The sequence below is a fragment of the Mobula birostris genome, chromosome 5, assembly GCF_030028105.1.
Source record: "Mobula birostris isolate sMobBir1 chromosome 5, sMobBir1.hap1, whole genome shotgun sequence".
Taxonomy (NCBI): domain Eukaryota; kingdom Metazoa; phylum Chordata; class Chondrichthyes; order Myliobatiformes; family Myliobatidae; genus Mobula; species Mobula birostris.
This window is the reverse complement of record NC_092374.1, coordinates 10,816,477-10,842,704: the sequence shown is the minus strand read 5'-3', so window position 1 is coordinate 10,842,704 and position 26,228 is coordinate 10,816,477. Positions and strand designations below refer to the sequence as shown.

Here is a 26,228-nt window from a genome sequence, read left to right as displayed (position 1 = left end):
GAAGATACAGGAGCCTCAGAACCCACACCACCAGGTTCAGGAACAGTTACTATCCTCAACCATCAGGCTCTTGAACCAGAGGGGATAACTTCACTCAACTTCACTTGCCCCATCACTGAAATGTTTCCACAACTCTTCATCACGTTATTGATCATTATTATTATTAATTTTTTCTTTTTGTATATGCACAGTTTATTGTCCTCTGCACTCTGGTTGAACACCCTAGTTGAGCAGTCTTTCACTGACTCTGTTATGGTAATTATTCCTTAGATTTATTTATTTATTATGCAAAGAAATGAATCTCAAAGTTGTATATGGTGACATATATGTACTTTGATAATAAATTTGACCTTTGATAAAATAATTACTGCTGAATCCAGAGACGATTCTGTCCAGAAGGTTTTTCAGAAGTGAAGAATGAGATGTGGATCTTGTGGCTACAATCACTTTATTAGTTACACTTACCAAATCTCTTTACTGTAAGAAGAAAAGGAAAAGACACAAACAAGGAAGTTGTGGTCATCTTATACTGAAAACTAATTCAAACTAAACATAAGAAAATGCTGCGATAAGAATGAAATAGATTTTTAGATAGGCATATAGGCATCCGTTAGTCTCATGAGACCATGGATTTGTGCCTTGGAAGGTTTCCAGGGCTCAGGCCTGGGCAAGGTTGTATGGAAGACCAGCAGTTACCCTTGCTGCAAATCTCCCCTCTCCACGCCACCAATGTTGTCCAGGGGAAGGGCATTAGGACCCATACAGCTTGGCACCAGTGTCGTTGCAGAGCAATGTGTGGTTAAGTGCCTTGCTCAAGGACACAACACACTGGCTCAGCCAAGGCTCGAACTAGCGACCTTCAGATCACTAGACTGACGCCTTAACCACTTGGCCACGCGCCAACACGATAGGCATATAGATGAAGGATAAATGGAGGATTATGGGCTATGGGCCGGCCAGTGGTGTAGTGGCATCACCACTGGACTTTGAGGTGAATTTGAATCTGGCCAGGTCCCGATTTGGGCAGCAGCAGTACCTGCGCGGGAGACACTCCGTATCTGGCCACAAAATCCCCCATGGACAACTACACTATCCATAGGGTCTCCAGGAGAGGATGACCACAACCTGTGTCTTGTCGTGCCCTTCAAACACCACAGAGCGTGGCAGAACCGCCTTGGCTGTTGGATCTCACTGTGGATCTCATTCGCCCAGTTTGCCGGAGATGACTCTGCATGCTAGGACTGGTGTATCCCTATCTCACTTGGGTTATGAGGCCACTGGCTACCCTCACCTGGTTTACCCCGCCTGTCGACGCGGTGTACCGGGGTGTGGCCGCTGTCGCAAGCAAGCAGCTACTTGGAGCCACAGATGAGAGCTGAGTGTCCGGTGGGGACCCCAGGTGAGTGAGCTGCCCGGGAATGGGCACAACAAGCCCCTTCACCGGAGGTACTGCCCCTCCCTGGACACTCCATACACAAAAAATATAGAACCAGCTAAAGTACAATGTATTTACAAATCCTCAAAACATTTAAAGAGGTGATTATACAAATGTAAAAGGAATGATAAAGAAAGTTAAACTGCAAGAAAAATGGCAACTTAGACCTACTCCAACATCACCGATTACTTGTCTGATAGTTAATACGCTACAAACCCTGCTGATGGTTTTGAGGCCTTCAGATTTTGTGCACTGTTTCCCAAGTCACTGAACTTAACTTCTCTTCCATCTGTTTTGATCTCCCAGCAAACTGGCTGTGTTGAAATTGTTGTTTCAGGAAACCCATGAGTCAAACTTGCAATGAGCTGTGGGTGGGAGTATACCCACAGGAGAGTGCTGGGTACCTTGCCAAAACTCTGAAGAGTGGGTGTGTATGTGTTGCTAATGAATAGCAGAAGGCTTCACTATGCTTGCTACGCTGTGTGAGGATGGATACCCTGGACCTCGGGTGGGGGGTGGGGTGCTGTTCTTCAGGGCTAGTTCTGTGATGATGGATGTGCTGGAGAAAGTCAGCACTCCCACAGCAGAGGCACAAGACCTCAGGCCCTACCCAGGCTCCGAATGTTGCACTTGTGTAAAATGACATGTTTAGAACCGTAGAGTACTACAGCAAAAAAAAAAGCCCTTTGGCCCATCTAGTCCATACCAGCCTGTCTTCTGCCTAGTCCCACCTGCCTACACTTGGACTATAACCCTTCATGCCGTTCCTGTCCATGTACTTATCCAAACTTCTCTTAAATGTTAAAATTGACCTCACCTCCACAACTTCCACTGGCAGCTTGTTCCGCACGACACCACATACTGAGAGAAACTGTTTTCTCTCAGATTCTCCTTAAATATTTCACTTCTCACTTTAAACCTATGACCTCTAGTTCTAGTCTCACCTGTGGGGTAAAAGCCTACAACCATTCACCCTATCTCTACCTGCACAATTTTATATAAGATCTCCCCTCATTCTCCTACGCTCCAGGGAATAAAGTCATAGCCTATTCAATCTTTTCCAATAACTCAGCTCCTCAAGTCCTGGCAATATCCTTGTCAATTCTCTCCACACTCTTTGATGTTTCTCCTGTAGGTAGGTGACCAGAACAGTACACAATATTCCAAATTTGGCCTCACCAACATCTTGTATAACATCACATATCACCCCAATTCAAATACTCAATAACAACACATACAAAATGCTTGGTTGTGTGCAGCATCCTGTCAAAGGCCTTCTGAACACCCACTGATTCTCCTTTCTACTTTGCCTGTTATTTCCTCAAATAATTCCAACAGATTTGTCAGATTTACAGGAAAATAAAGAAATACAATATAATTTATGAATAAAAAACTATACAGAAACAAAGACTGAGAAATATGTAGAATACAATTTGTGCAGATAAAAAACAAATAATACCAAGAACGAGTTGTAGAGTCCTCGAAAGCGAGTCCATAGGTTGTAGAGTCTGTTCAGTGTTGAGATGAGTGAAGTTACCCACATTGGTTCAGGAGCCTGATGTCTGAGGGGTGATAACTGTCCCCGAACCTGGTGGTGTGAGTCCTGACGCCCCTGTACCACCTTCCCGATGGCAGCAGCGAGAAGAGAGCATGGACTAGGGTGGCGAGGGCTATTGGTGAAGGATACTGCTTTCTCGTGGCAGTGCTCCTTGTAGACGTGTTCAATGGTGGGGAGGGCTACGTTGTGTCCACCACTACTTTGTGTAGTCTTTTCCATTCCTTGTTAGTGTTTCCATGTCAGGCTGTGATACAACCAATCAGGGTACGTCACTCTGTGCATCTGTAGAAGATCTGTCAATATTCAACTGTCTCCAACACCCACAGCCTTTCACTTGAGGGTGGGGTGGGAGGGAGGTTTCTAATCTCGGATTCTCATTGTGATGCTAATCAATAAAACATGAAATTTCAATGTGGGGACAGCTTTGTTTTTTTAAATTTGTACTGTGCGGTATCAGTCTGGACTGAGGGTACGAAATCCCAGCCAGCAGGAAGCTGTTAACTGCATCATGTTAAATTTACATAGGCAGATTCTGAAGGCAAAGAGAAAAGGATGGGATTAATATTGTGTCATTTTAAGAACACAACACAGAAGTAAGACAAAAGTGCTGGGGACTCTGCAGATGCTAAAATCCTGAGTAACACACAAAATGCTGGAGGAACTCAGCAGGTCAGGCAGCATCCACGGAGGGGAATAAACAGACAACGTTTTGGGCTAAGACCCTTCATGATGACCTGATGATGGGTCTTGACTCAAAAAATCAACAGATGTAAGACTTGTCTTGGTATAACTATGGGGGTACAACAGTAGCATAGTGGTTAGTGCAACACTATTACAGATTGGGGCATTGGAGTTCTGTGTTCAATTCCAACACCATCTGTATGGAGGAGCTCAGCAGGCCAGGCAGCATCCATGGAAAAGAGAAAACAGACCCTTTATCAGGACCAAAACTTCGACTATTTACTCTTTTCCATAGATGCTGCCTGGCCTGCAGAGTTCCTCCGGCATTTTGTGTGTGTTGTTGGAATTTCCGGCACCTGCAGATTTCCTGGTGTTTGTGGCCATCTGTAAGGTACTTGCACGTTCTCCCATGATACATGTGGGTTTCCTTTGAATGCTCCTGTTTCTGCCCACAGTCCAAAAGCATAACACAGGTTACTGTGCACTGCAGTTCATTGGCCTGTTCCACACTGTATCTCTATATATAAGAAAAAACAAAATATAACTACTCCACCTGTAATTGACAGGACGGCACTTATCGATCGCTGCAACGTTCAGTGGACTGGTTTGCCGATGTAATTGGAGTTCCCAGTGTAAGAAAATATAACACAGTCCTCTTTGGGGGTGAGTATAACCGCTTCTTTGCAGGTGGCTGTGCTGTACAACGTGCTGAAAACTTTTGCAAGAACGCACTAGTTTAACTTGGTCCAATGGTGGTACATTATTGACTGTATACACACAGTGGCCAGTTTATTAGGTATATCTGTGCACTTTGTTCATGCAAATATCTAATCAGCCAATCATGTGGCAGCCACTCAATGCATAAAAGCATGCAGACATGGTCAAGAGGTTCAGTTGTTGTTCAGACCAAACATCAGAATGGGGAAGAAATGCGATCCAAGAAACTGCTGATCTCCTAGGATTTTCACACACAACAGTCTCTATGGTTTACAGAGAAATGCAAAAACCAGAAAACATCCGGTGAACAGCAGTTCTGTGGGCAAAAATGCCTTGTTAATGAGAGGTCAGTGGAGAATAGCCAGACTGATTCAAGCTGACAGGTCACTGAGTGTGTAACTCCTAATAATATTTACTGTATGAGCCTGTGACATAATGTAGTATGTGGCAGTGTAGCACAATATGATCTTGGCAATGGGTAGGATCAGGAGGGATTTGTTGAATAGAAGAAAACATGAACTACAGTAGGTCATTCAGCCCTTCAAAGCTATCCCACCATTATACCGGAACATGGGGTACCAATATCCTTGCAGGCAGGTTTGCTGGTGCTGTTGGGGAGGGCTTAAACTAGTTTGGCAGGGGGATGGGAACCAGAGTGCTGGATGGGGCATTTGGTAACGGGGTAAATGCAGCATGTGGAAGGACTGTGAGGAAGGATGGGGCAAAATTGCTGAAAGTGGGATGGGTTGAAGTGTGTCTATTTTGATGCAAGGTGTATCAGGAACAAATGTAATGAATTTAGAGCATGGGTCAGTGTAGGAAGTTACGATGTGAGGTAATGTTGCAACTCTATAAAACCGTGGTTAGATCACACTTGGAAAATTGAGTTCAGTTCTGGTCACTGTGGAAGGATGTAGAGGCTTTAGAGAGAGTTTTAGATTTTTTTAGATTATGAGAACACTCAGTCCTCTTCTATTGTCATTTAGAAATGCATACATGCATTAAGAAATGATACAATGTTTCTCCGGAGTGATATCACAGAAAACAGGATAAACCAAAGATTAACACTGACAGAACCACATAATTATAACATATAGTTACAGCAGTGCAAAGCAATACTGTAATTTGATGAAGAACAAACCATGGGCACAGTAAATAAAGTCTCAAAAGTCCCTGAGTCGATCGACTCCCAGAGTCCCTGATAGCGGCGGCAAAAGGGAGAAACTCCCTGCCATAAACCTCCAGGCACCACCAACTTGCTGATACCTTAGACGCAGTCGACCACAGCCGACACTGAGTCCATCCGTCCGAAAACTTTGAGCTCCTGACCAGCCTTTCAGATACAGCCTCCCGAGCGCCATCCTCTGCCGAGCGCCTTCGACCTCTCCCTGCCCGCTGAAACAAGCAAAGCCGAGGATCTTGGGGCCTTCAGCTCCGGAGATTCCGGTTACCACACAGTAGCAGCGGCAGTGAAGCGGGCATTTCAGAAGTTTTCCAGATGTTCCTCCGTGCTCTTACGTCTGTCTCCATCAAATCAGGATTGTGCACGGTCCCCTACTTGACAGATTACAGACATCACCACTGAAGTGGCCGCACGCGCTACCGTCGTGCCGCCATCTTCTCCTCCTTCAGATTATTACAGAGTTCGGAGGAGATTTACCAAAATGCTACCCGGATTAGAGAGCATATCTCATGTCTCATGAGGGTAGGGCGCATTAGGGCTTTCCTTTTTGGACCGAAGCAAGATGAGAGGTGACTTGATGGAGGTGTACAAGATGATAAGAGGCATATCAAGCAGACAGCTGGAGACTCTTCTCAACATGGAAGTAGCTAATACGAGGGGGCATAATTTTAAGGTAATTGGAGGAAAATATAGGGGGATATGAGTGTCCTACCAGGGGTGGTAGGAGAACCAAATACAACAGGGGCATTTATGAAACTCTTAGATAGCCCCTTATTTCTTTCATCCATGTGCCTATTTCCTTTCTGTCCAGGACTCATTGGATCCATCTTCTCAGTGCTACAGTTCCTGGTGTCTCCTGTAACTGGCGCTGCCTCGGACTACTTTGGCCGCAGGATACTGATGATGGTGACCATGGTAGGTTCAATCATGCTGTTCAATCGATGATCCTGTCTGTGTGGAGATGAAGAAGATTGAAGATTAATTTTATTTGTCACATGTACATCGAAACATGCATGCGTCGTTTGCGTCAATGACCAACTTAGTCTGAGGATGTGCTGGGGGCAGCCCACAAGTGTTGCCATCCTTCCAGTGCCAACTTAGCATGCTCACAACTTACTAACCCATATGCCTTTTGGAATGTGTGAGAAAACCAATGCGGTCACAGTGAGTACGTACAAACAGTGGTGGAAATGAACCCCGATCGGTGATTGCTGGTGCTGTAAAGTATCACACTAACCGCTACACTACCATGCCACCCAATCGGCCACAGTTGTTTTCCCGCCCCACCACAACCCAAAGACTCCAATTCCCAATCCCATTCCTGTTCCAGCCTGTCTGCCTGAGTCTCCTCGTTTCCATAGTGAGACTCAATGTAAACTGGAAGAACATCTTATCTTCCACCTGGTGGAAAACTTACTTTCTAAATGGGCGTATTGAAACACTGAAACTTTCAACATCAGGTAAACTGTGGCTATTTTCCATTATCATGTTTCTGTCCCTCTCTTCGCATTAGAGAGGATTAATGAAAATTATCCCGGGAATACAATGGTTAACATATGCATTTGGTGGCTCTGGGCCTGTACTCGCTAGAGTTTAGAAGAATGGGTGGAATCTCATTGAAACCTATCAAATATTGAAGGGCCTGGATAGAAGATATTTCCAGTAGTGGGAGAGTCTAGGACCAAAGGCACAACCTCAGAATAACAGGACGTATGTTAGAACAGAGATGAGGAGGAATTTCTTTAGCTAGAGGGTGGTGAACCTGTGGAATTCATTGACACAGACGCTGTGGAGGCCAAGTCATTGGGTATATTTAAAGTGGAGGTTGATAGGTTCTTAATCAGTAAGTGTCAAAGGTTATGGGAAGAAGGCAGGAAATGGGTTTGACAGAGAAAGTAAATCAGTTACGATGGAACAATGAAACAGACTTTATGGGCCACATGGACTAATACTGTTCCTGTGTCTTATGGCCTGTACCTCTCATAATTTTCTAAAGTTCTGTCAGGTTTCCCATCACCCTGCGGCACTCCAGTAAAAACAACCCAGGTTTGTCTAACCTTGCAGTGCAGTGCCCTCTAATCCAGGCAGTAGACTGGTGAACCTCTTCTGCACCCTCTCCAAAGCCTCCACATCCTTCCTGTAATGGGGTAGTTAGAAAGAGGTCCCTCAAAGTTGAGTGGTTAAGGTGCCCAGTCTATATTAACTGGGGATTGAGTTCAAGAGTCACGAGGTAATGTTGCATCTCTATGAAATCCTAGTTAGACCACACTTGGGGTGTTGTGTTGTGTTCTGGTGCCGTCATTATAGGAAGGATGTGGAAGCTTGATAGAGGGTGTGGAGGAGATTTACCAGGATACTGTCTGGATTGAAGAGCATGATTTATGTATGTGAGTTGAGCAAGCTCCCTTTGGAGCGAAGGAGGATTAGCAGATTCATGACAGAGATGTACAAGATGATAGGAGGCACAGATCGAATGAACATCCAGAAACTTTTTCCCAGGGGGGAAATGGGCAATACAAGGGGGCATAATTTTAAGTTGATAGGAAGAAAGTGTAGGGGGGATGTCAGAGGTAAATCTTTCACAGGGAGAGTGGTGGGTGTGTGGCACAGCCAGGGCTGGTGGTGGAAGCAGGTACATTAGGGGCACAAGGATGAAAGAACAATGGAGGGTTATGAAGGAGGGATGGGTAGGATTGATCTCAGAGCAGGTTAAAAGGGTGGTACAATATTGTGGGCTGAATGGCCCCTGTACTGTGCTTTACTGTACTATGTTGAAATTATCCTGGGCACACAGGAGACATGGGACTGCAATACTGGGATCTGGAGCAACACACAAAATGCTGGAGGAACTCAGCAGGTCAGGCAGCATCTGTGGAGGGAAATAGATAGTTGATGTTTCAAATCGAGGTTTTTCACCTGGACTGGGAGAATAGAGGGGAGATAGGATGAAACGAAGGGATGAAGTTGTTACTGCAAGGTGATAGGTGGATGCGAGTGAGGAAGAGTGAGGAAGGGGGGAGAGGTGGAGATAGCAACAGAGTCTTGGAGGTGATAGGTGAAGGCAGCAGAGGGTTGGAGGTGATGGGAAAGCAAGGTGATTAATGGCTGCAGATAGGGGAGGTGTTGTGGGCAGGTGGGAAGAGGGTTCCTGAACCTTGTCTCACCAGTTTTCTCTCCCAAATTCCAGGCTGGTCTGCTAGTTTCATATGCACTCTGGGCTCTCTCAAGGAACTTTGGGATCTTCCTCCTGTCCCGAGTGGTGGGTGGGATCAGCAAAGGGAATGTCAGCTTGTCCACGGCAATCATTGCTGACCTTCCGTCTCCCCAGGCACGCAGCAAAGGCATGGTAAGTGGCTGAGAGGGGGGTGTGTTCTTGTGGGCCGCTGGTGGAGTTTTATTATTATCATTATTATTATGTTTTTAAATTTAGAGATAAGCTCTTCTCACCCTTCAAGCCTCGCCACCCAGCAACCTCCAGTTTAATCCTAGCCTAATCATGGGACTATTTACAATTGACTGTGAGAGGAAACCAGAGCACCCGGGGGAAACCCGGGTATCCCACAGGGAGGACATAGAAATCCCTTGCTGGATTGAACTGTGGTGCCCCAAACTATATTAGCATTGCGCAAACTGCTGTGCTACTGTGGCGCCCATTGACGTGCAGAGGCAGTTCTAGAGGGTATGCAGCATGGAAGCAGGCCCTTCAGCCCAACGCATTCATGCAGGCCATCTCCTACCTCATCCAGTCCCAACGTCGGTACATTAGTAGCATTTAAAACACACATGGGTAGAAAAGGTCGAGGAGGGTACGGGCCAAACGAAGGTAAATGGGACCAGCAGAGATGGGAACTTTGGTCAGCATGGACTGGTTGGGCTCAAGGGCCTGTTACTGTGCTATATGACTTATCACCCTTGGCTTGCCCCGTATCCTTCTATCGCCCTGTTTACTTATTTAATTTAGAGATGCAGCTTGGAACAGGCCCTTCTGGCCCAATGTATCGCTCTGCCCAGCACAGGACAATACACGATTAATCTACGAACCTGTTGGTCTTTAAACTGTGCGAGAGAACTGGAGGACCTGGAAGAAACCCGTGTGGTTATGAGGAGAACTTATAGACGGCGGCAGGAATTGAACCCGGATCACTGGTACAGTGAAGCGTTGTGCTAACCACTTTGCCACCGTGCTGACCTGCGCTACGCCACCATACTCCCATTTCCCTCTAATCCACGTACGTACGAGGTTCGCGGGCTGTTTGTGTTTCTCAGCTTCTCCTCCTGACCCTCCTGTGTCTCTCTTCCCCCCCAGGCAATGGTTGGCGTGGCTTTCTCCCTGGGCTTCACCGTTGGACCCATGATCGGAGCCTTCCTCGGGACGCGGGCTGGCAAAGACGAAGCCTTCTACCTCCAACCCGCACTGCTGGCCATGGCCCTCGTGGTGTCGGACCTGCTCTTTGTCTTCTTCTTCCTCCCAGAGACCCTCCCGAGGGAGAAGCGGGTATGCTGGGAGGAAGGGTGTGCCGGGATTTGGAGGGCACGGTCTGTGGGGCTGAGGTGGCGCAGGGTTGGGGAGAAACCAAGGTTCAGAGGGGTTTGGGGGGAGGGAGGGAATGTAGAGAGGTTTAAAGGTTGTCACGACGGGGCAGATGGGAGAGTTAACACCTCAGACCAGGGATTTAGGTTCAATCTTTCCCTCTGGTACTGCTTGTGTGGATTTTGAATATGGAACAGTACAGGCCTTTCGGCCCACATATTGTGCCCACTTTTCAACCTACTTCAAGATCAATCTATCCCTTCCTTCCCACATATTTCATCCATTTTCCTGTCATCCATGTGCCTATCTAAGAGTCTCTTAAATGTCCCTAATGTATCTCCACCACTTCTGGCAGGGCAGTCCGTGCAACTACCACTCTCTATTTTAAAATAAAATCTATCCATGACATCCCATCTATACTTTCCTCCAGTCACCTTAAAACTATGCCCACTCATATCAGCCTATTCTGCCCTAGGTAAAAGTCTCTGACTGTCCACTCTATCTATGCCTGTTATCATCTTGTAATAGGCATCTGTTAGTCTCGTGAGACCATGGATTTGCGCCTTGGAAGGTTTCCAGGGCGCAGGCCTGGGCAAGGTTGTATGGAAGACCGGCAGTTGCCCATACTGCAGGTCTCCCCTCTCCATGCCACCGATGTTGTCCAAGGGAAGGGCACTAGGGCCGATACAGCTTGGCACCAGTGTCGTCGCAGAGCAATGTGCGGTTAAGTGCCTTGCTCAAGGACACAATGCGCTGTCTCAGCTGAGGCTCGAACTAGCGACCTTCAGATCTCTAGACCGATGCCTTAACCACTTGGCCATATGCATCTTGTACACCTCTATCAAGTCACCTCTCATCCTCCTTCACTCCAAAGAGACAAACCCTAGCTTGCTCAATCTATCCTCATAAGACGTGCTTTCTAATCCAGGCAGCATCTTGGTAAATCTTGTATGTCCTGATAACAATTTGCGGCTTGGTAGGGTGGGGGTGGCAAATCTATGGCACGCACACAAATTTTGTTGGCATGCAGCATTTAAACCCCATCCATAATAAAAAAAAATGATTATTTTTACTGTCAAATGAAGCGGCGAATACCAATTTCTTACCCAAAAATAGTGAGATGTTTTCACAGGAAATGACTCTCTCCAGCTTGGCATCAGCTGGATGGTTGTGAGAGCATGTGACGATGGATAATACATTTTGAAATCCTCACAGACCTGCTGTACACATCAGTACTTCGATAGTACATGGTTACAAATACAATACTATTAAGATGGATGTTATTTTTCAATTGTGTTTTTAAAAGATTAATATTCTTAATTTTTGAATAGGTTTTCTAAAATGCTTCATTTATTTCAATGTCTCTGTTATATTTTAACAGTAAGACAATGAAATACAGAAATAAGCAACAGAACTTATCTTTTTATCCTTAAACGCCCACACTTATTGCTACTAACCCAGTTGAACGTGCCCCAAGGGGTCTTCACCATGGCTTAGTAGGGAGTGGACTCTTCTGACTGCAGGTTCAAACCCCATGGTTCCAGACATTGATTCTCCAAAACAAACTGGTGCTTGTGGGATCGTGCTGTGCTAATCAGTTGCCATGGCTACATTACCATGGAGTCCACTCATCGGGATCCTTCACCGATCTGGGGCATGCTATGTATGTATTTATTTAGAGATAGGGTGCGGAACAGGCCTTTCTGGCCCCAGGAGTCGTGTCACCCAGCAAACCACCTGTTTGACCCCGAGCCGAATGACAGGATGATTTACCAGGCCATCAGATTTATCAATACACATTGATCTGATTGTGTATCTGACTGTACATAAATGTGTACAAAACAATTACAGAAACATAGAAAGCATACAGCACAATACAGGCCCTTCGGCCAACAAAGCTGTGCCGAACATGTCCCTACCTTAGAACTACCTAGGCTTTACCCATAGCCCTTTATTTTTCTAAGCTCCATGTAGCCATCCAGGAGTCTCTTAAAAGACCCTTTTGTTTCCGTCACCGGCAGCCCATTCCACGCACTCACTACTCTCTGCGTAAAAAAACTTAACTCTGACATCTCCTCTGTACCTACTTCCAAGCACCCTTAAAACTATGCCCTCTCGTGCTAGCCATTTCAGCCCTGGGGAAAAGCCTCTGACTATCCACACAATCAATGCCTCTCATTATCTTGCACACCTCTATCAAGTCACCTCTCATCCTCCATCGCTCCAAAGAGAAAGGGCCAAGTTCACTCAACCTATTCTCATAAGGCATGCTCCACAATCCAGGCAACATCCTTGTAAGTCTCCTCTGCATCCTTTCTATGACTTCCAAATCCTTCCTGTAGTGAGGTGACCAGAATTGAGCACAGTACTTCAAGTGGGGTCAGACCAGGGTCCTATATAGCTGTAACATTACCTCTCGGCTCTTAACCTCAATTGTGTATACAATTTTAGTGTTGGGGCAATATCTTCCCACATTTCCCCTCTTTATTGCTTGTACATTGCAATGGAGATGCAACATAAAGATTTTTACTCCCTTGGATGTAAGAAATAAAATAAATAAACAGATAAATAAATAAATGCAATCACCAATTAACCTACTAACCGGTACATTTTTGGACTGTGGTGGAAAAGCGGTGCCCCCAGAGGAAACCCATGCAGCCATGGGGAGAATGTACAAACTTTCTTACAGAGGTCACCAGAATTGAACTCTGGCACTCTGAGCTGTAGTGTCGTCACGCTGTTAGGCTACCGTGGCGAGCCAGGTGGTAAAAGTTGTTACGGAAATCCAAGTTTGTTCTTTCTTCTGCTGTTGTTGTCTTGTGGGTTTAATGAAGGGTGAATATCACGTTCAAAGTGTAGCATCTTGCATTGTTTCACTGACCAGCCATAGAACTGTAGAATCATACAGCATGAAGTCAGGCCCTTTGGCCCAACTGGTCCATGCCAGCCATGGTGTCCATGGAAGTTATTCCCATTTTCCCACCTGTGGCCTATATCCCTCTAAACTTGATGGAGGGGTACAAATTGATAAGAGGGATAGATTGAGTGGATAGCCAGAGATTTCTTCACTGTGAAGTCTCTTCCAGGTACAGTATGTCACCCCCGAAGAAGTTTAAATCTTTTTCCACTGTGAAGTCTGATATATTTCATTTATTTAACTGTTCCAGCTTCCCTGTAACTCAAAAACTAACTTGTTTTCTTTATTTCTCAATTCTGATGCAAGGTCTTGGACAGGAAACATTTTCTCTCTCTCTCTCTCTCTATCTCTCTCTCTATCTCTCTCTGCGGATGCTGCCTGACTTGCTGGATATCTCGACGACGATCTGTTTTAATGCTAACATTGTATGTGCTGACATTCGACTCTGACTCTCCACATAGATCTCCTCGGTCTCGTCCACCTTCCAGAATGCCGTGAACCTACTCAGCCCTGTGGCACTGTTCCGATTCTCCGCCATCCAGCAAAGGAAGGACTCTCCCTCTCCAGAAGGTGGGTGAATATCCGATGACTCTCCCAGGAATCTCCTCTCTTCTTCTGTCTCCTACACATTAAGTCTGCTCCATCAGTGACAGTAAGTCAGTGATCCTTTGTGGGTTGTTTTGGAAGGTTATTTATTGGTTTTAAGCAATAACCAATTATCTTGAGAGTTCACCATATACTAACCCTGGTAGAAACATGTTACAATGATAGTGGATTAGTTAACTAATTATAAAAATTAATAAGAGTGTATATATGCAAACCAGTCACCCCTCCAATTGACTCATCTACACTTCCCTCTGCCACTCCGAATATTCTCTCCTCCTCTCATCCCAGACATTCTCTCTTCTCCCTTGCCCATTGGGCAGAAGATACAAAAGCATGAAAACACGTACCACCAGGCTCGAGGGCAGCTTCCATTCTACTGTTATCAGACTTCTTGTACAAAAAGCTGTGAAACTCATCATCATCATCATTGTGTGCTGTGTCATATGACGTTGGCGATCATGGCCCATTATCGGCAAATTTTTCGACAGAAATGGTTTGCCCTTGCCTTTTTCTGGGTGGTGTCTCTATAAGATAGATGAACCCAGTTATTATCAATACTATTCAGAGATTGTCTGCCTGGCATAACCAAGACAAGTGGTGAGCACCAGCTGCTCATATGACCATCCATCACCTGCTCCCGTGGCTTCACATGACCCTGATCAGGGGGCTAAGCAGGTGCTACACCTTGCCCCAGGGTGACCTGCAGGCTAGCGGAGGGAAGGAGTGCCTTACACCTCCTTTGGTAGAGATGTATTTCCCACGTAAAGCTGATATTTAAAAAAATTCCACCTGGTTCATTAATGTGCTTCAAAGAATGAAATCTGCCATTGCTGCCTGAGACTCCTCTATGAGACTCCAGAACCATTAATGGATTGACTGTTAATTGCCTCTTCTGTTTGGGGAATTTGGGGATAGATGATCAATGCCGGCCTAGCTTCCCATGAATGAATAAATAATAAATCAGAGAATTAGATTCTGTTTTCCATTGAGCCATTTCTGTTGTCCAGCTGCCAAAGTACTCTGTCCTGGGCTGAAGGTTGATCTGCTCTCACCACACAACTTCATACATCTTTTAGGCGAAGCTCCTTCCTTTCCCAGGTCCTGAGGTCTTTGGAGTTTCTGTAGCTCTGGGTTTTTACAGGATGGGGTTGCTAGCCAAATGCCTAACCCTCCTCCTTTTGTATCCATGGTGGAGTTTGAATGTTTCGGTGCATTATTTCTATTGCACAGATCTGGGCATTGGGTCGCCTTTCGCAAATTGCCCTTGGAAAGAAGGTAGTGAGCTGTGGCAGTCATTCTGGTGAAGTTATTAAAGTGTATTTGGGAAGGGAGTTTTGGCATTTGAAGACTGTGGCGACAATGAATGAATGGCAAGGTATCTCCAAGCTCTATATTGTAGTCTACAAAATTCTGGTTAGACCACAGTCGGAGTATTATGCTCAGTTCTGGTCGCCTCATTGTAGGAAAGCTGTGGAAGCTTTCGGGAGGGTGCAGAGGAAATTTACCAGGATGCTGCTTGGATTGGAGAATAAGTCTTATGAGGATAGGTTGAGCGAGTGGGGGCTTTTCTGTTTGGAGTGACACAAGATGAGGGGTGACTTGATAGAGATGTATAAGATTACAAAAAGCATAGATCACAGGGATAGCCAGGGACCTTTTCCCCAGGGCAGAAATGGCTAATTCTCGGGGGCATAATTTTCAGGTGATTGGAGGAAAGTCCAGGGGAATGTCAGAGGTAGGTTTTTGCACAGAATGATGGGTATGTAGAATGAGGCAGATACAAACTTCAAAGTACATATATGAGGGGTGATTGATAAGTTTGTGGCCTAGGGTAGAAGGAGATGAGTTATTATCTTCAAACTTTCTGCATTATCGCTCAAAGAGTTGAACTGCACGTGCATGTAATGAGAGCGTCTTGGACCTCCAGGTGGTCCACAGCAGGGGTGATTGAGAAGTTTGTGGCCTAGGGTAGAAGGAGATGTGTTATACAGCTCTCGTTACATGAACGTGCAGCTCAACTCTTTGAGTGAAAATGCAGAAAGTTTGAAGTTTCTCCTCATCTTCTTCTGCATTAGGCCACAAACTTATCAGTCACCCCTGCTGTGGAGCACTTTCTGGAGGTCCAAGACACCAACCTCTACAAAGAAGGGATCTGTATGCTCCACGACCGCTGTATACAACCCTGAGATTCATTTTCTTGTGGGCATTCACAGTAAATACAAAGACACATAAAATAATTATATTAAATAAACAATAAATATCGAGAACGTAAGATGAAGAGTCCTTGAAAGTGAGTCCATAGGTTGTGGGAACCATTCAGTGATGGAGTGAGTGAGTGTTTTCTTCCTCCGGTAGTCAATAATCAGCTCCTTGGTCTTGCTGACATTGAGTGAGAGGTGTTGTGACACCACTCGGATAGGTTTTCAATCTCCCTCCTGTACGCTGATTCACCACCACCTTCGATTCAGCCACTGACAGTGGTGTCATCGGCAAACTTAAGACTGACATTGGAGCTTCACAAGTGTAAAGCGAGTAAACAGGGGGCTAAGCACACAGCCTTGTGGTGCACCTGTGCTGATGGAGGTAGTGGAGGAGATGTTGCAGAAAGAAGCCTGTTGGTCCGGGCTTTAATGCTGCGATACCGTTTGCCAGACGGAAGCAGCCGACACAGTTTATGGTTGGTGCGACTGGTGTCCCCAATGATCTTCCAGGCCTTCTTTATGCACCTGCTGCTGTAAACTTCCTCAATAGAGGGAGGTTCATGTCCCACAGACGTGCTGGGCTGTCCGTACCACTCTCTGCAGTGCCCAGTGGTCAAGGTTGGTGCAGTTCCTATGCTGGGGGGTGGGTGATGATACAGCCAGTCAGGATGCTCTCAATTGTGCCGCTGTAGAAGGTCTTTAGGATTTCAGTGCTCATGCTGAACTTCAGTTGCCTGAAGTGGAAGACACGCTATTTTGCCACACAGCTGGTGTGTACAGTCCAGGTGAGATCTTCGGTGATGTGTATACCAAGGAACTGGAAACTACTCACCTTCTCAACTGCAGTCCCATTGATGTTGATCGGGTGAGCCAGTCTCTCTTCCTCCTGTAATCCACAAGCAGGATATTTATTCTCGGGATAATTATTCAGTGTTTAGGATAATTCTTCTTCTTTTTTGTTTTCTATAACAATCCAGGTATGCAGGCTCTGAAAGTCCTGGGGCTGGTTTACTTCCTGTACCTCTTCCTGTTCTCTGGCTTGGAGTACACCCTCAGCTTCCTCACTCATCAACGCTTCCACTTTGACAGGTAAGGCCTTTATTTATCTATTTGGATCTTATTGAATATCCAAAAAAATAAGGTTCCAGAGTAGAGAGATGGGATGCAGTTGTCATTGCACCAAGGTACAGAAGTTTGAAGATTACATTATAATGTGCCAATATTGTTCAACATTTTGGCAGTCTGAGGTACCTACCTGCTTCAAGCAGGCTTTAATTACATCGGTGCCTAAGAAGAACCTGGTAACCTGTCTCAATGACTATCATCCAGTAGCACTGACATCTATTGAGATGAAGTATTTTGAGAGGTTGCTGATGAAAACGTATCAACTCCTGCCTGAGAATCGACTTGGACCTGCTTCAGTTTGTCTACTGTTTCAATGCCATTTCATTGGCTCTTCACTCAACCCTGGAACATCTGGACAACAACGATGCATACGTCGGAATGTTCTTTATCGACTACAGCTCAGCATTCAACATCATCATCCACTCAAAACTAATCAAGTCCTTGACCTCAATAGCTCCTTGTGCAACTGGATCCTTGATTTCCTCACTTGCAGACCCCAGTCAGTTCAAATTGGCAACAACATCTCCACAATCTCCATCTGCACAGGTGCACCACAAGGCAGTGAGCTTAGCCTCCTGCTCTACTCACTTTACACTTATGACTGTGAGGCCAAGCACAGCTCAAATGCTAAATTGCAAGTTTAAGTTTGCTGAAGACAGCACTGTCATTGGGTGGATCAAAGGTGGCGATGAATCAGTTTATAGGAGGGAGATTGAAAATCTGGCAAGGTGAGGTCACAACACCAACCTCTTAATGTCAGCAAAACCAAGAAGGAAGGAAACCAGAGGTCCATGCGCCCGTCCTCATCAGGGGGTCAGAGGTGGAGAGGGTCAGCAACTTTAAATTCCTCGGTATTATTAGATCAGAGGATCTCTCTGGGTCCAGCACGTCTGTGCAATTATAGAACATAGAAACGTAAAAAACCTACAGCACAATACAGGCCCTTCGGCCCACAAAGTTGTGCTGAACATGTCCCTACCTTAGAAATTACTAGAGTTACCCATAGCACTCTACCTTTCTAAGCTCCATGTACCTATCCAAAAGTCTCTTAAAAGTCTCTTTGCCGGCAGCCCATTCCACGCACTCACCACTCTCTGCGTAAAAAACTTTACCCCTGACATCTCCTCTGTACCTACTCCCCAGCACCTTAAACCTGTGTCCTCTTGTGGCAGCCATTTCAGCCCTGGGAAAAAGCCTCTGACTATCCACACGATCAGTGCCTCTCATCATCTTATACACCTCTATCAGGTCACCTCTCGTCCTCCATCGCTCCAAGAAGAAAAGGCCGAGTTCACTCAACGTATTCTCATAAGACATGCTCCCCAATCCAAGCAACATCCTTGTAAATCTCCTCTGCATCCTTTCTATAGTTTCCACATCCTTCCTGTAGTGAGGCGACCAGAACTGAGCGCAGTACTCCAAATGGGGTCTGACCAGGGACCTATATAGCTGCAACATTACCTCTCGGCTCCTAAATTCAATTCCACGATTGATGAAGGCCAATACACCATACACCTTCTTAACCACAGAGTCAACCTGCGCAGCTGCTTTGAGCGTCCTATGGGCCCGGACCCCAAGATCCCTCTGATCCTTCACACTGCCAAGAGTCTTACCATTAATACTATATTCTGCCATCATATTTGACCTTCCAAAATGAACCACTTCACACTTATTTGGATTGAACTCCATCTGCCACTTCTCTGCCCAGTTTTGTATCCTATCAATGTCCCGCTATAACCTCTGACAGCCCTCCACACTATCCACAACACCCCCAACCTTTGTGTCATCAGCCTCCTTACTTTCTCAATAAGCCTGGCATGGGGTACCTTATCAAATGCCTTGCTGAAATCCATATACACTACATCTACTGCTGTTCCTTCATCAATGTGTTTAGTCACATCCTCAAAAAATTCATTCAGGCTCGTAAGGCATGACCTGCCCTTGACAAAGCCATGCTGACTATTCCTAATCATATTATACATCTTCAAATGTTCATAAATCCTGCCTCTCAGAATCTTCTCCATCAACTTACCAACCACTGAAGTAAGACTCACTGGTCTATAATTTCCTGGGCTATTTCTACTCCCTTTCTTGAACAAGGAACAACATCCACAACCCTCCAATCCTCCGGAACCTCTCCCATCCCCATTGATGATGCAAAGATCATCGCCAGAGGCTCAGCAATCTCCTCCCACACCTCCCACAGTAGCCTGGGGTACATCTCATCCGGTCCCGGCGACTTATCCAATTTGATGCTTTCCAAAAGCTCCAGCACATCCTCTTTAATATCTACATGCTCAAGCTTTTCAGTCCGCTGCAAGTCATCACTACAATCACAAAGATCCTTTTCCATAGTGAACACTGAAGTAAAGTATTCATTAAGTACCTCTGCTATTGGTGGCATGACATCTAAAACTTTGACAAACTTCTATAGATGTGTAGTGAAGTGTTTATCGATTAGCTGCATCTCAGCCTGGTAAGGAAATACCAGTGCCTCCTTCCATTCTGAGGCTATGCCCTCTGGTTCTAGACTGTCCCACTATTGGGAACATCCTTTGCATATCCACTCTATCTAGGCCTTTAATATTTGGTAGGTCTCAATGAGATCCCCTCCTCATTCTTCTAAACTGCAGTCGCTACGGAACCAGAACCATCACACACTCCTCATACGTTAATCCTTTCATTCCTGGGATCATTGTAGTGAATCTCCTCTGGACCCTCTCCAATGACAACACATTCTTTCTTAGTTAAGGGATCCAAAACTGCTCACAATACTCCAAACGTGGTCTGACCGACGTCTTATAAAGCCTCAGTATTACACCCTTACTTTTATATTTTAATCCTCTCAAAATGAATGCAAATACTGTGTTTGCTTTCCTTACCAGCAACTCAACCTACAAATTAACTTTTAGGGAATACTGCACAAGGATTCCTGAGTCCCTTTGCACCTCTGATTTTTGAATTGTATCCATGTTTAGAAAACAGTCTACACCCTTGTTCCTTCTCCAAAGTACATGACCATACACTTCCCTACACACTGTATTCCATCTGCCACTTCTTTGCCTAGTCTCACAATCTGGAAAACTAAGTTAGTTTTATGTGTAATTAAGTTTTTTAGACTGTAATGAAAACCTAGTTTTACTGTAATTAAGTCTGTATAATGTTATCAGAGAAATGTAACAATCAAAACTTAATTAGTTTTTCTGTGTAATCACATATGCAAAGAGATGTATAAGGCTGTTCGAAAATTGTGTTTGGGTGGATCAGTTTTGTCTGGTCTCCCAGCGTGCCTTCAATAACTCCTTGTTTGGACAAACTGGTGACACTGGAAACATGAATTAAAACAAAGCAATGTTGGAAGTGGCCAGTAGTAGGTCTGGCAGCATCTATGGGGAGAGAAGAAGAGTTAACTTTTCAGGTCAGAGGACATAACAGTTCTGATGAAGGGTCTTTGAGCTGAAACATTAATACTGCTTTTTCTCCTGTGGATGCTGCCTGACCTGCTGAGCAGTTTATGGTTTTAATTTTGGATCTTTTTGAAATTTATTTTTTTAAGTCATGTGTAGTTTGTATATTTCAAGGTTTACTCACCAGTGGCAAGGCTGCATTTAGTGCAAGTGTATTGACGCTTGAGAAAATGGGGCTTTGTGGATCTGTTGTGCTGGGTAGGAAGCAGTACAGAATCTCCTGCCCTGACTGTGTGGATTTTTTACGACAATCCTTTTGTTCTATGGCCAGATTTGGTTAGTGTGAGCTTTTTATTTCTGAAAACTACTGTCATGGGATTAGTTGCCTCTTGAAGAAGCCAGTCAGTTGTCCTTACCCAGAGAATGCTTTGGTGACTGCAGGTCCCCATGGGGTCTGGTTGATGAGTAACAATCCAGGAACCAGCCTCCCTCTATCAATTATAATTAAAGACCACACCCACCCCAGACAAACAGTACCTTTTCCTATTGGGCAGAAGATACAGAAACCTGAAAGTACATAATACCAGGCTCAAGGACAACTCCAAGACTATTAAATGGTTCCTAGTCAGATAAGTTGGTTTCTTGAGCTCACAATCTACCTTGTTACGAGCTTGCGCCTTATTTACCCACACTGCACTTTCTCTGTTACTGTTGCACTCCATTCTGCGTTGTTATTCCGTTACCTTGTTCTAGCTCTACACGCTGTGCAATGGTCTGATCTGTATGGATGTACAGAAGACAAGCCTTTCGCTGTAGCTTGGTACATGTGGCAGTAGTAAACCAATTCCAATCTGACCGGCTGGTTTATAGTCAGAATCAGTCCCATGCTATGGGCAACTTGTCCATGCCAACCAAGATGCCCATCCAAGCTAGTCCCATTTACCCACAATTGGCCCATATCCAAACCTTTCCTCTTCATGTACCTGTCTAACTGTCTTTTAAATAGAGTTTTGATACCGACCTCAAACGCTTCCTCTGGCAGCTCATTCAATATACCCACCGCCCTCTGTTTTTTTTTTAAAGTTGTTGCCCAACTGAACCTTTTAATTCTTTCCACTCTCAACTTAAACTTGTATTGCATGGGTTTCCTGTGGGTGCTCCGGTTTCCTCCCACATTCCAAAGGTTAGAAGGTTAATGGGTGCAAATGGGCAGAGTGGCCTTGTTAGGCCGAAAGGCCTGTTACTGTGTTGCATCTCTACATTAAAAAATAAAACTAAGACATCCAGCACACGGACACTGCTACCATCAGGCAGGAGGTACCAGAGCCTTCGGTCCCACACCACCAGGTTCAGGAACAATTATTACCCTACAACAATCCTGTACCAGTGTTCCTATATGCAGCTTCTGTACCGGTGTAGATAACTTCACTCACCATAACTCTGAACTGACTTTATGACCTACAAACTCACGTTCAAGGGCTCTTTATAATTCATTTTCTCATTATTGTTTATTTGCACAGTTTGTCTTCTTCTGCACATTGAATAATTATTCAGCTCTATAGGTTACCCTGGAGCAGGGGTTCCCAACCTCTTTTATGCCATGGACCCCCACCGTTACTTGTGGGTCCACAGACCTCAGGTTGGGATCCCCAGCCCTAGAGTCTCCTATTTTCCAAAGAAAAGTTCCAGCCTGTCGAACCTCTCCCAATAACTCTGTCCCTCGAATCCTGGCAACGTTTGAAATCCATGTAAGTTGCTTCACACAGAACAGCACAGCACAGTACAATCCCTTCGACCCACAAAGTTGTGCTGACCTTTTAACCTACTCCAAGATCAATCTAATCATTCCCTCCTCCATAGCCCTCTGTTGTTCTTCTTCATCCATTTAGCTATGTAAGAGTTTCTTAAATTTCCCTAATGTATCTGCTTCTACCACCACCCTGGCAGTGCACACCACTGTGTGTTTAAAAAAAACTACCTCTGACATCCCCTGTACTTTCCTCCAATTACCTCAAAATTATGCCCCATGTTTCCGTCATACTACTGACATCCAGGCAATCCCAAAGCCAACACAGAACAAAGCAGAGATGGATGCTTTCTACTCTGTGACTGCCTTCTTGAATGAAAGCTGGCTACTGGTGTGATTTTTGTTTTTAATTGCTATTGCTTCCAGCATGCAACAAGGGAAGATGTTCTTCTTCGTGGGAATTACGATGGCAATAGTCCAGGGAGGATATGCTCGGAGGATTAAACCTGGAAATGAGGTCAAAGCGGTGAAGGGGGTAAGTGATGAAGGAACATTATGGGAAGAGCGTTAACCACACTGGCGAGTGTGCTGAAACTGGAACATTTCCAGTAAAATAAACACTGAGCTCACAAAGGCAAATCGGAGGTTTTTGTTGTGGCACCACTCAGCCAGATTTTAAATCTCCCTCCTATATGCTGATTTGTCATCACTGTTGATTGGGCCCATGACTGTGGCGTCGTCAGTAAACTTTAAAAACTGTACAATATGACGTCAGAATTGAACTCCGAACTCCGTCTAAGCTGTAATAGTGTCACACAAATGGCTATGCTGCTGTGGCACCCAAAACTATGGTGACCCTGATGTGTATGAGGCATAAGGAGCAGTTGGACATACTTAAGTTGTTGTGTGTGGAGGGTTGGAGGCTGGGAGGAGATGTGATAGAATTTGATGAAGTTTTGAGGGGCATGGATAGAGTAGATAGGACCCTCCGTAAACCCGATGACAGAGGAGAAGAAGCTTTTCCTAAAACTTTGATTGTGTGCCCTCAGGCCTCTGTACCTCCTCTGCAATGGTAGTAATGAGAAGAGATGGTCCTGGTTGGTGAGGGCTTCAATGATGAAAACCACCTTCTGGGCATCACCTTTTGAAGATGATCCCAGTGGTGTCTCTGTGTGTGTGTGTGTCTCTCTCATCCACTTCCTTAACCAGTTCAGGAATGGTTCTGTACATCAGACTCCTTTTACGTGTGGGAAACAGCGATGGGTGGAACAAAAACAACAGCATAATAGCAAAAATAACTTATTTTACTCACTGTATCTTTCCCGTACAGGCGATATCTCTTCTGATCCCGGGTTTCCTCATCATCGGCTGGACCAGTTCAGTGATGTTCCTGTATATCGGACTCCTCTTTTACTCGTGTGGTAGGCTACCTCAGATGTTACTCACCAAACTTGCTCTTACAAGGCTCAGCACATCATGGAAACTAGCCTCCCCTCTTCTCGCTGCCTCAGTAAAGCAGTCAGCATAATCAAAGACCCCACCCACTCCAGATAATCTCTTCTCCTCCTTTCCATTGGGCAGAAGATACAAAAGCCTGGAAGCACATACCACCAGGTTCAATGACAGCTTCTATGCCACTGTCATAGGACTAATAAATGGACCCCTCGGTACAATAAGATGAACTTCTCCCCTCACAATATACCTTGTTATGGCCTTGCACCTCATAGTCTACCTGAACTGCACTTTCTCTGTAACACTTTATTCTGAATTGTTAGCCTTTTCATTTGTATTATCTCAATGCACTGTTGTAATGAAATGATCTGCATGGATGATGCAAAACAAAGTTTTTCACGGTACCTTGGTACTTTTGATAATAGTATATCAATTTAGCATAGCATCGTTAACGTTATAATACGGTGAGAGAGGGAAAGGGGGATGGGGAATGGTGGGGGTGCAGCATTACCAGAAATTCGAGAAATCGATGTTTGTGCCATCAGGTTGGAGGCTACCCAGACGGAATATAAGGTACTGCTCCTCCAGTCTCAGTGTGGCCTCATCATGACAGTAAAGGAGACCGTGGAGAGACATATCAGAATGGGAACAGGAAGTGGAATTAAAATGGGTGGCAACTGGGAGATCCTGCTTTTTCTGGCGGACGGAGTGTAGATGCTCGGCGAAGCCGTCTCCCAGTCTACGTCAGCTCTCACGACTATACAGAAGCACTGGGCACAGTATATGACCCCAGCAGACTCATAGGTGAAGTGTCATCTCTCCTGGAAGGCCTGTTTGGGGCCCTGAATGGTAGTGAGGGAGGAGGTGTAGGGGCACAAAAGGGCATAACTTTAAGGTATTTGGAAGAAAGTATAGGGAGGGATAACAGAGAGTGGCGAGTGTGTGGAATGCCCTGCTAGGGGTGGTGTTAGATGCGATACATTAGGAACATTTAAGGGGCTCTTTGACAGGCACATGGGTGAAAGTAAAATGGAGGGCTATGTAGATTGATCTTGGAGTAGGTTAAAGGGTCAGCATAACATTGTGGGCTGAAGTGCCTGGGCTGAACTGTTCTGTGTTCTAAGGGCCTAAACTCAGGAATTTCAACACAAACCACGCCAATTATTTTTCTTCCTGAATTGATCCTTAAACCTTGACATCTTGCAGGGGAAGGAAGCTTCAGTGGAGGAATTAGAATTAGGTTTAACGTCACTGGCATATTGTCATGAAATTTGTGGTTTTGCAGCAGCAGTATTTTGCAATACATAATAATAAAAAATGTAGAAGTTACAATAAGAAATGTATATTACAAATAGAGCAAAAAGAGAGTAAAAAACAGTGAGGTAGTATTCATAGGTTCATTGTCCATTCGGAAATCTGATGGCAAAGGGAGAAACTGTTCCTGAAATGTTGAGTGTGTGGCTTCAGGCTCCTGAATGAGAAGAGGGCATGCCTGGGTGATGGGGATCCTTAGTGATGGATGTCGCCTTTTTGGAGTGTGTTCCCTTTTGAAGATGACCTCAATGCTGGGGAGGCTAATGCCCATGATAGATCCGGTTGAGTTTACAATTCCCTTTCGCTTTTTCCTATCCTGTACAATGGCCGTTCCACACCAGATAGAGATGCAACTGATGTTTGAAGGGTCTTGGCCCAAAGGGTTGACTGTCTGTTTATCTCCATAGATGGTGCCTGATCTGCTGAGTTCCTTCACAATTTTGAATTTCCAGCATCTGCAGGATCTCTTGTGTTTATAACCATGGTCTGATTTTTGCTTCCCCTCCAGCTGCTGCTGTTGTCGTTCCCTGCCTATCTGCGCTGGTAGCCGGATATGGTAAGTGTTGGGAATGTCTTGGTGCTCTTGGCTTGTTCAAAGCACCAGTATCTTCTACTCTACTGCTTTCAACATGGGAATAGAGAGGTTCAGAAGGGACAACACTCATTTCCCTGGAACACCATAAAGTTTAATACCCACATAGCTTTACCTCATACGAAGACTAGGGCAGCAAGTGTTTAGGAAAGTTGTATCACCTTCAGGTTCCCATTTTGGGTGGCATTGGAGCATAGTGGTAAACATAATGCTCTGCAGTGCCAGCGATCAGAGTTCAATTTCCCATCACTGTGTAAGGGGTTTGCACTTTCTCCCCATGACTGCATGTGTTTCCTTTGGGTGCTCTGGTTTCCTCCCTCATTCCAAAGACGTATGGATTAGTAGTTTAGTAAGTTTACATACGATGTTGGTGCTGGAAGCACAGCAAAACTTGTGGGCTGTCTTCGGCATATATTTGGACTGTTTTGGATGGTAAGACAACGAGACAAAGGAGCAGGGCTAGGCCATTCGGCCCATCGAATCTGCTCTGCCATTCAATCTCTATGTTTCGATGTGCATGTGACAAATAAAGCTAATCTCTTTATCTCTAACATTGCTCCATTTGGTGGGTGGTGGGGTGGAGATGCATCTCTACCAAAGGGAGTGTAAAGCGCTCCTTCCCTCCGCTAGCTTGCAGGTCACCCTTGGGCAAAGTGTAGCACCTGTTTACCCCCGGTCAGGGTCATGTGAAGCCATGGAAGCTGGTGGTGGATGGTTGTATGAGCAGCTGGGGCATATCACAAGTCCTGGTTATGTGATCAC

At 45.2% G+C, this 26,228-nt stretch overlaps 1 protein-coding gene and 1 non-coding gene across 3 annotated transcripts in view; one reads left to right on the top strand and one right to left on the bottom strand.

The window, feature by feature from the left end:
* mfsd10 (major facilitator superfamily domain containing 10) overlaps positions 1-26,228 on the top strand; it is a 53,548-nt gene that overhangs the window by 21,491 nt on the left and 5,829 nt on the right. For both annotated transcript variants that reach the window (XM_072257612.1, XM_072257611.1), the window contains exons 3-11: positions 4,241-4,337; positions 6,386-6,489; positions 8,762-8,920; positions 9,881-10,069; positions 13,484-13,592; positions 16,807-16,918; positions 22,535-22,643; positions 23,439-23,529; positions 25,383-25,430. In XM_072257612.1, coding sequence (XP_072113713.1) covers positions 4,241-4,337; positions 6,386-6,489; positions 8,762-8,920; positions 9,881-10,069; positions 13,484-13,592; positions 16,807-16,918; positions 22,535-22,643; positions 23,439-23,529; positions 25,383-25,430 — 1,018 coding nt within the window. The remainder of the gene's footprint in view (positions 1-4,240; positions 4,338-6,385; positions 6,490-8,761; positions 8,921-9,880; positions 10,070-13,483; positions 13,593-16,806; positions 16,919-22,534; positions 22,644-23,438; positions 23,530-25,382; positions 25,431-26,228) is intronic.
* trnat-agu (transfer RNA threonine (anticodon AGU)) lies at positions 829-902 on the bottom strand. Its single transcript has one exon. It is a non-coding gene; the product is annotated as a tRNA-Thr (tRNA).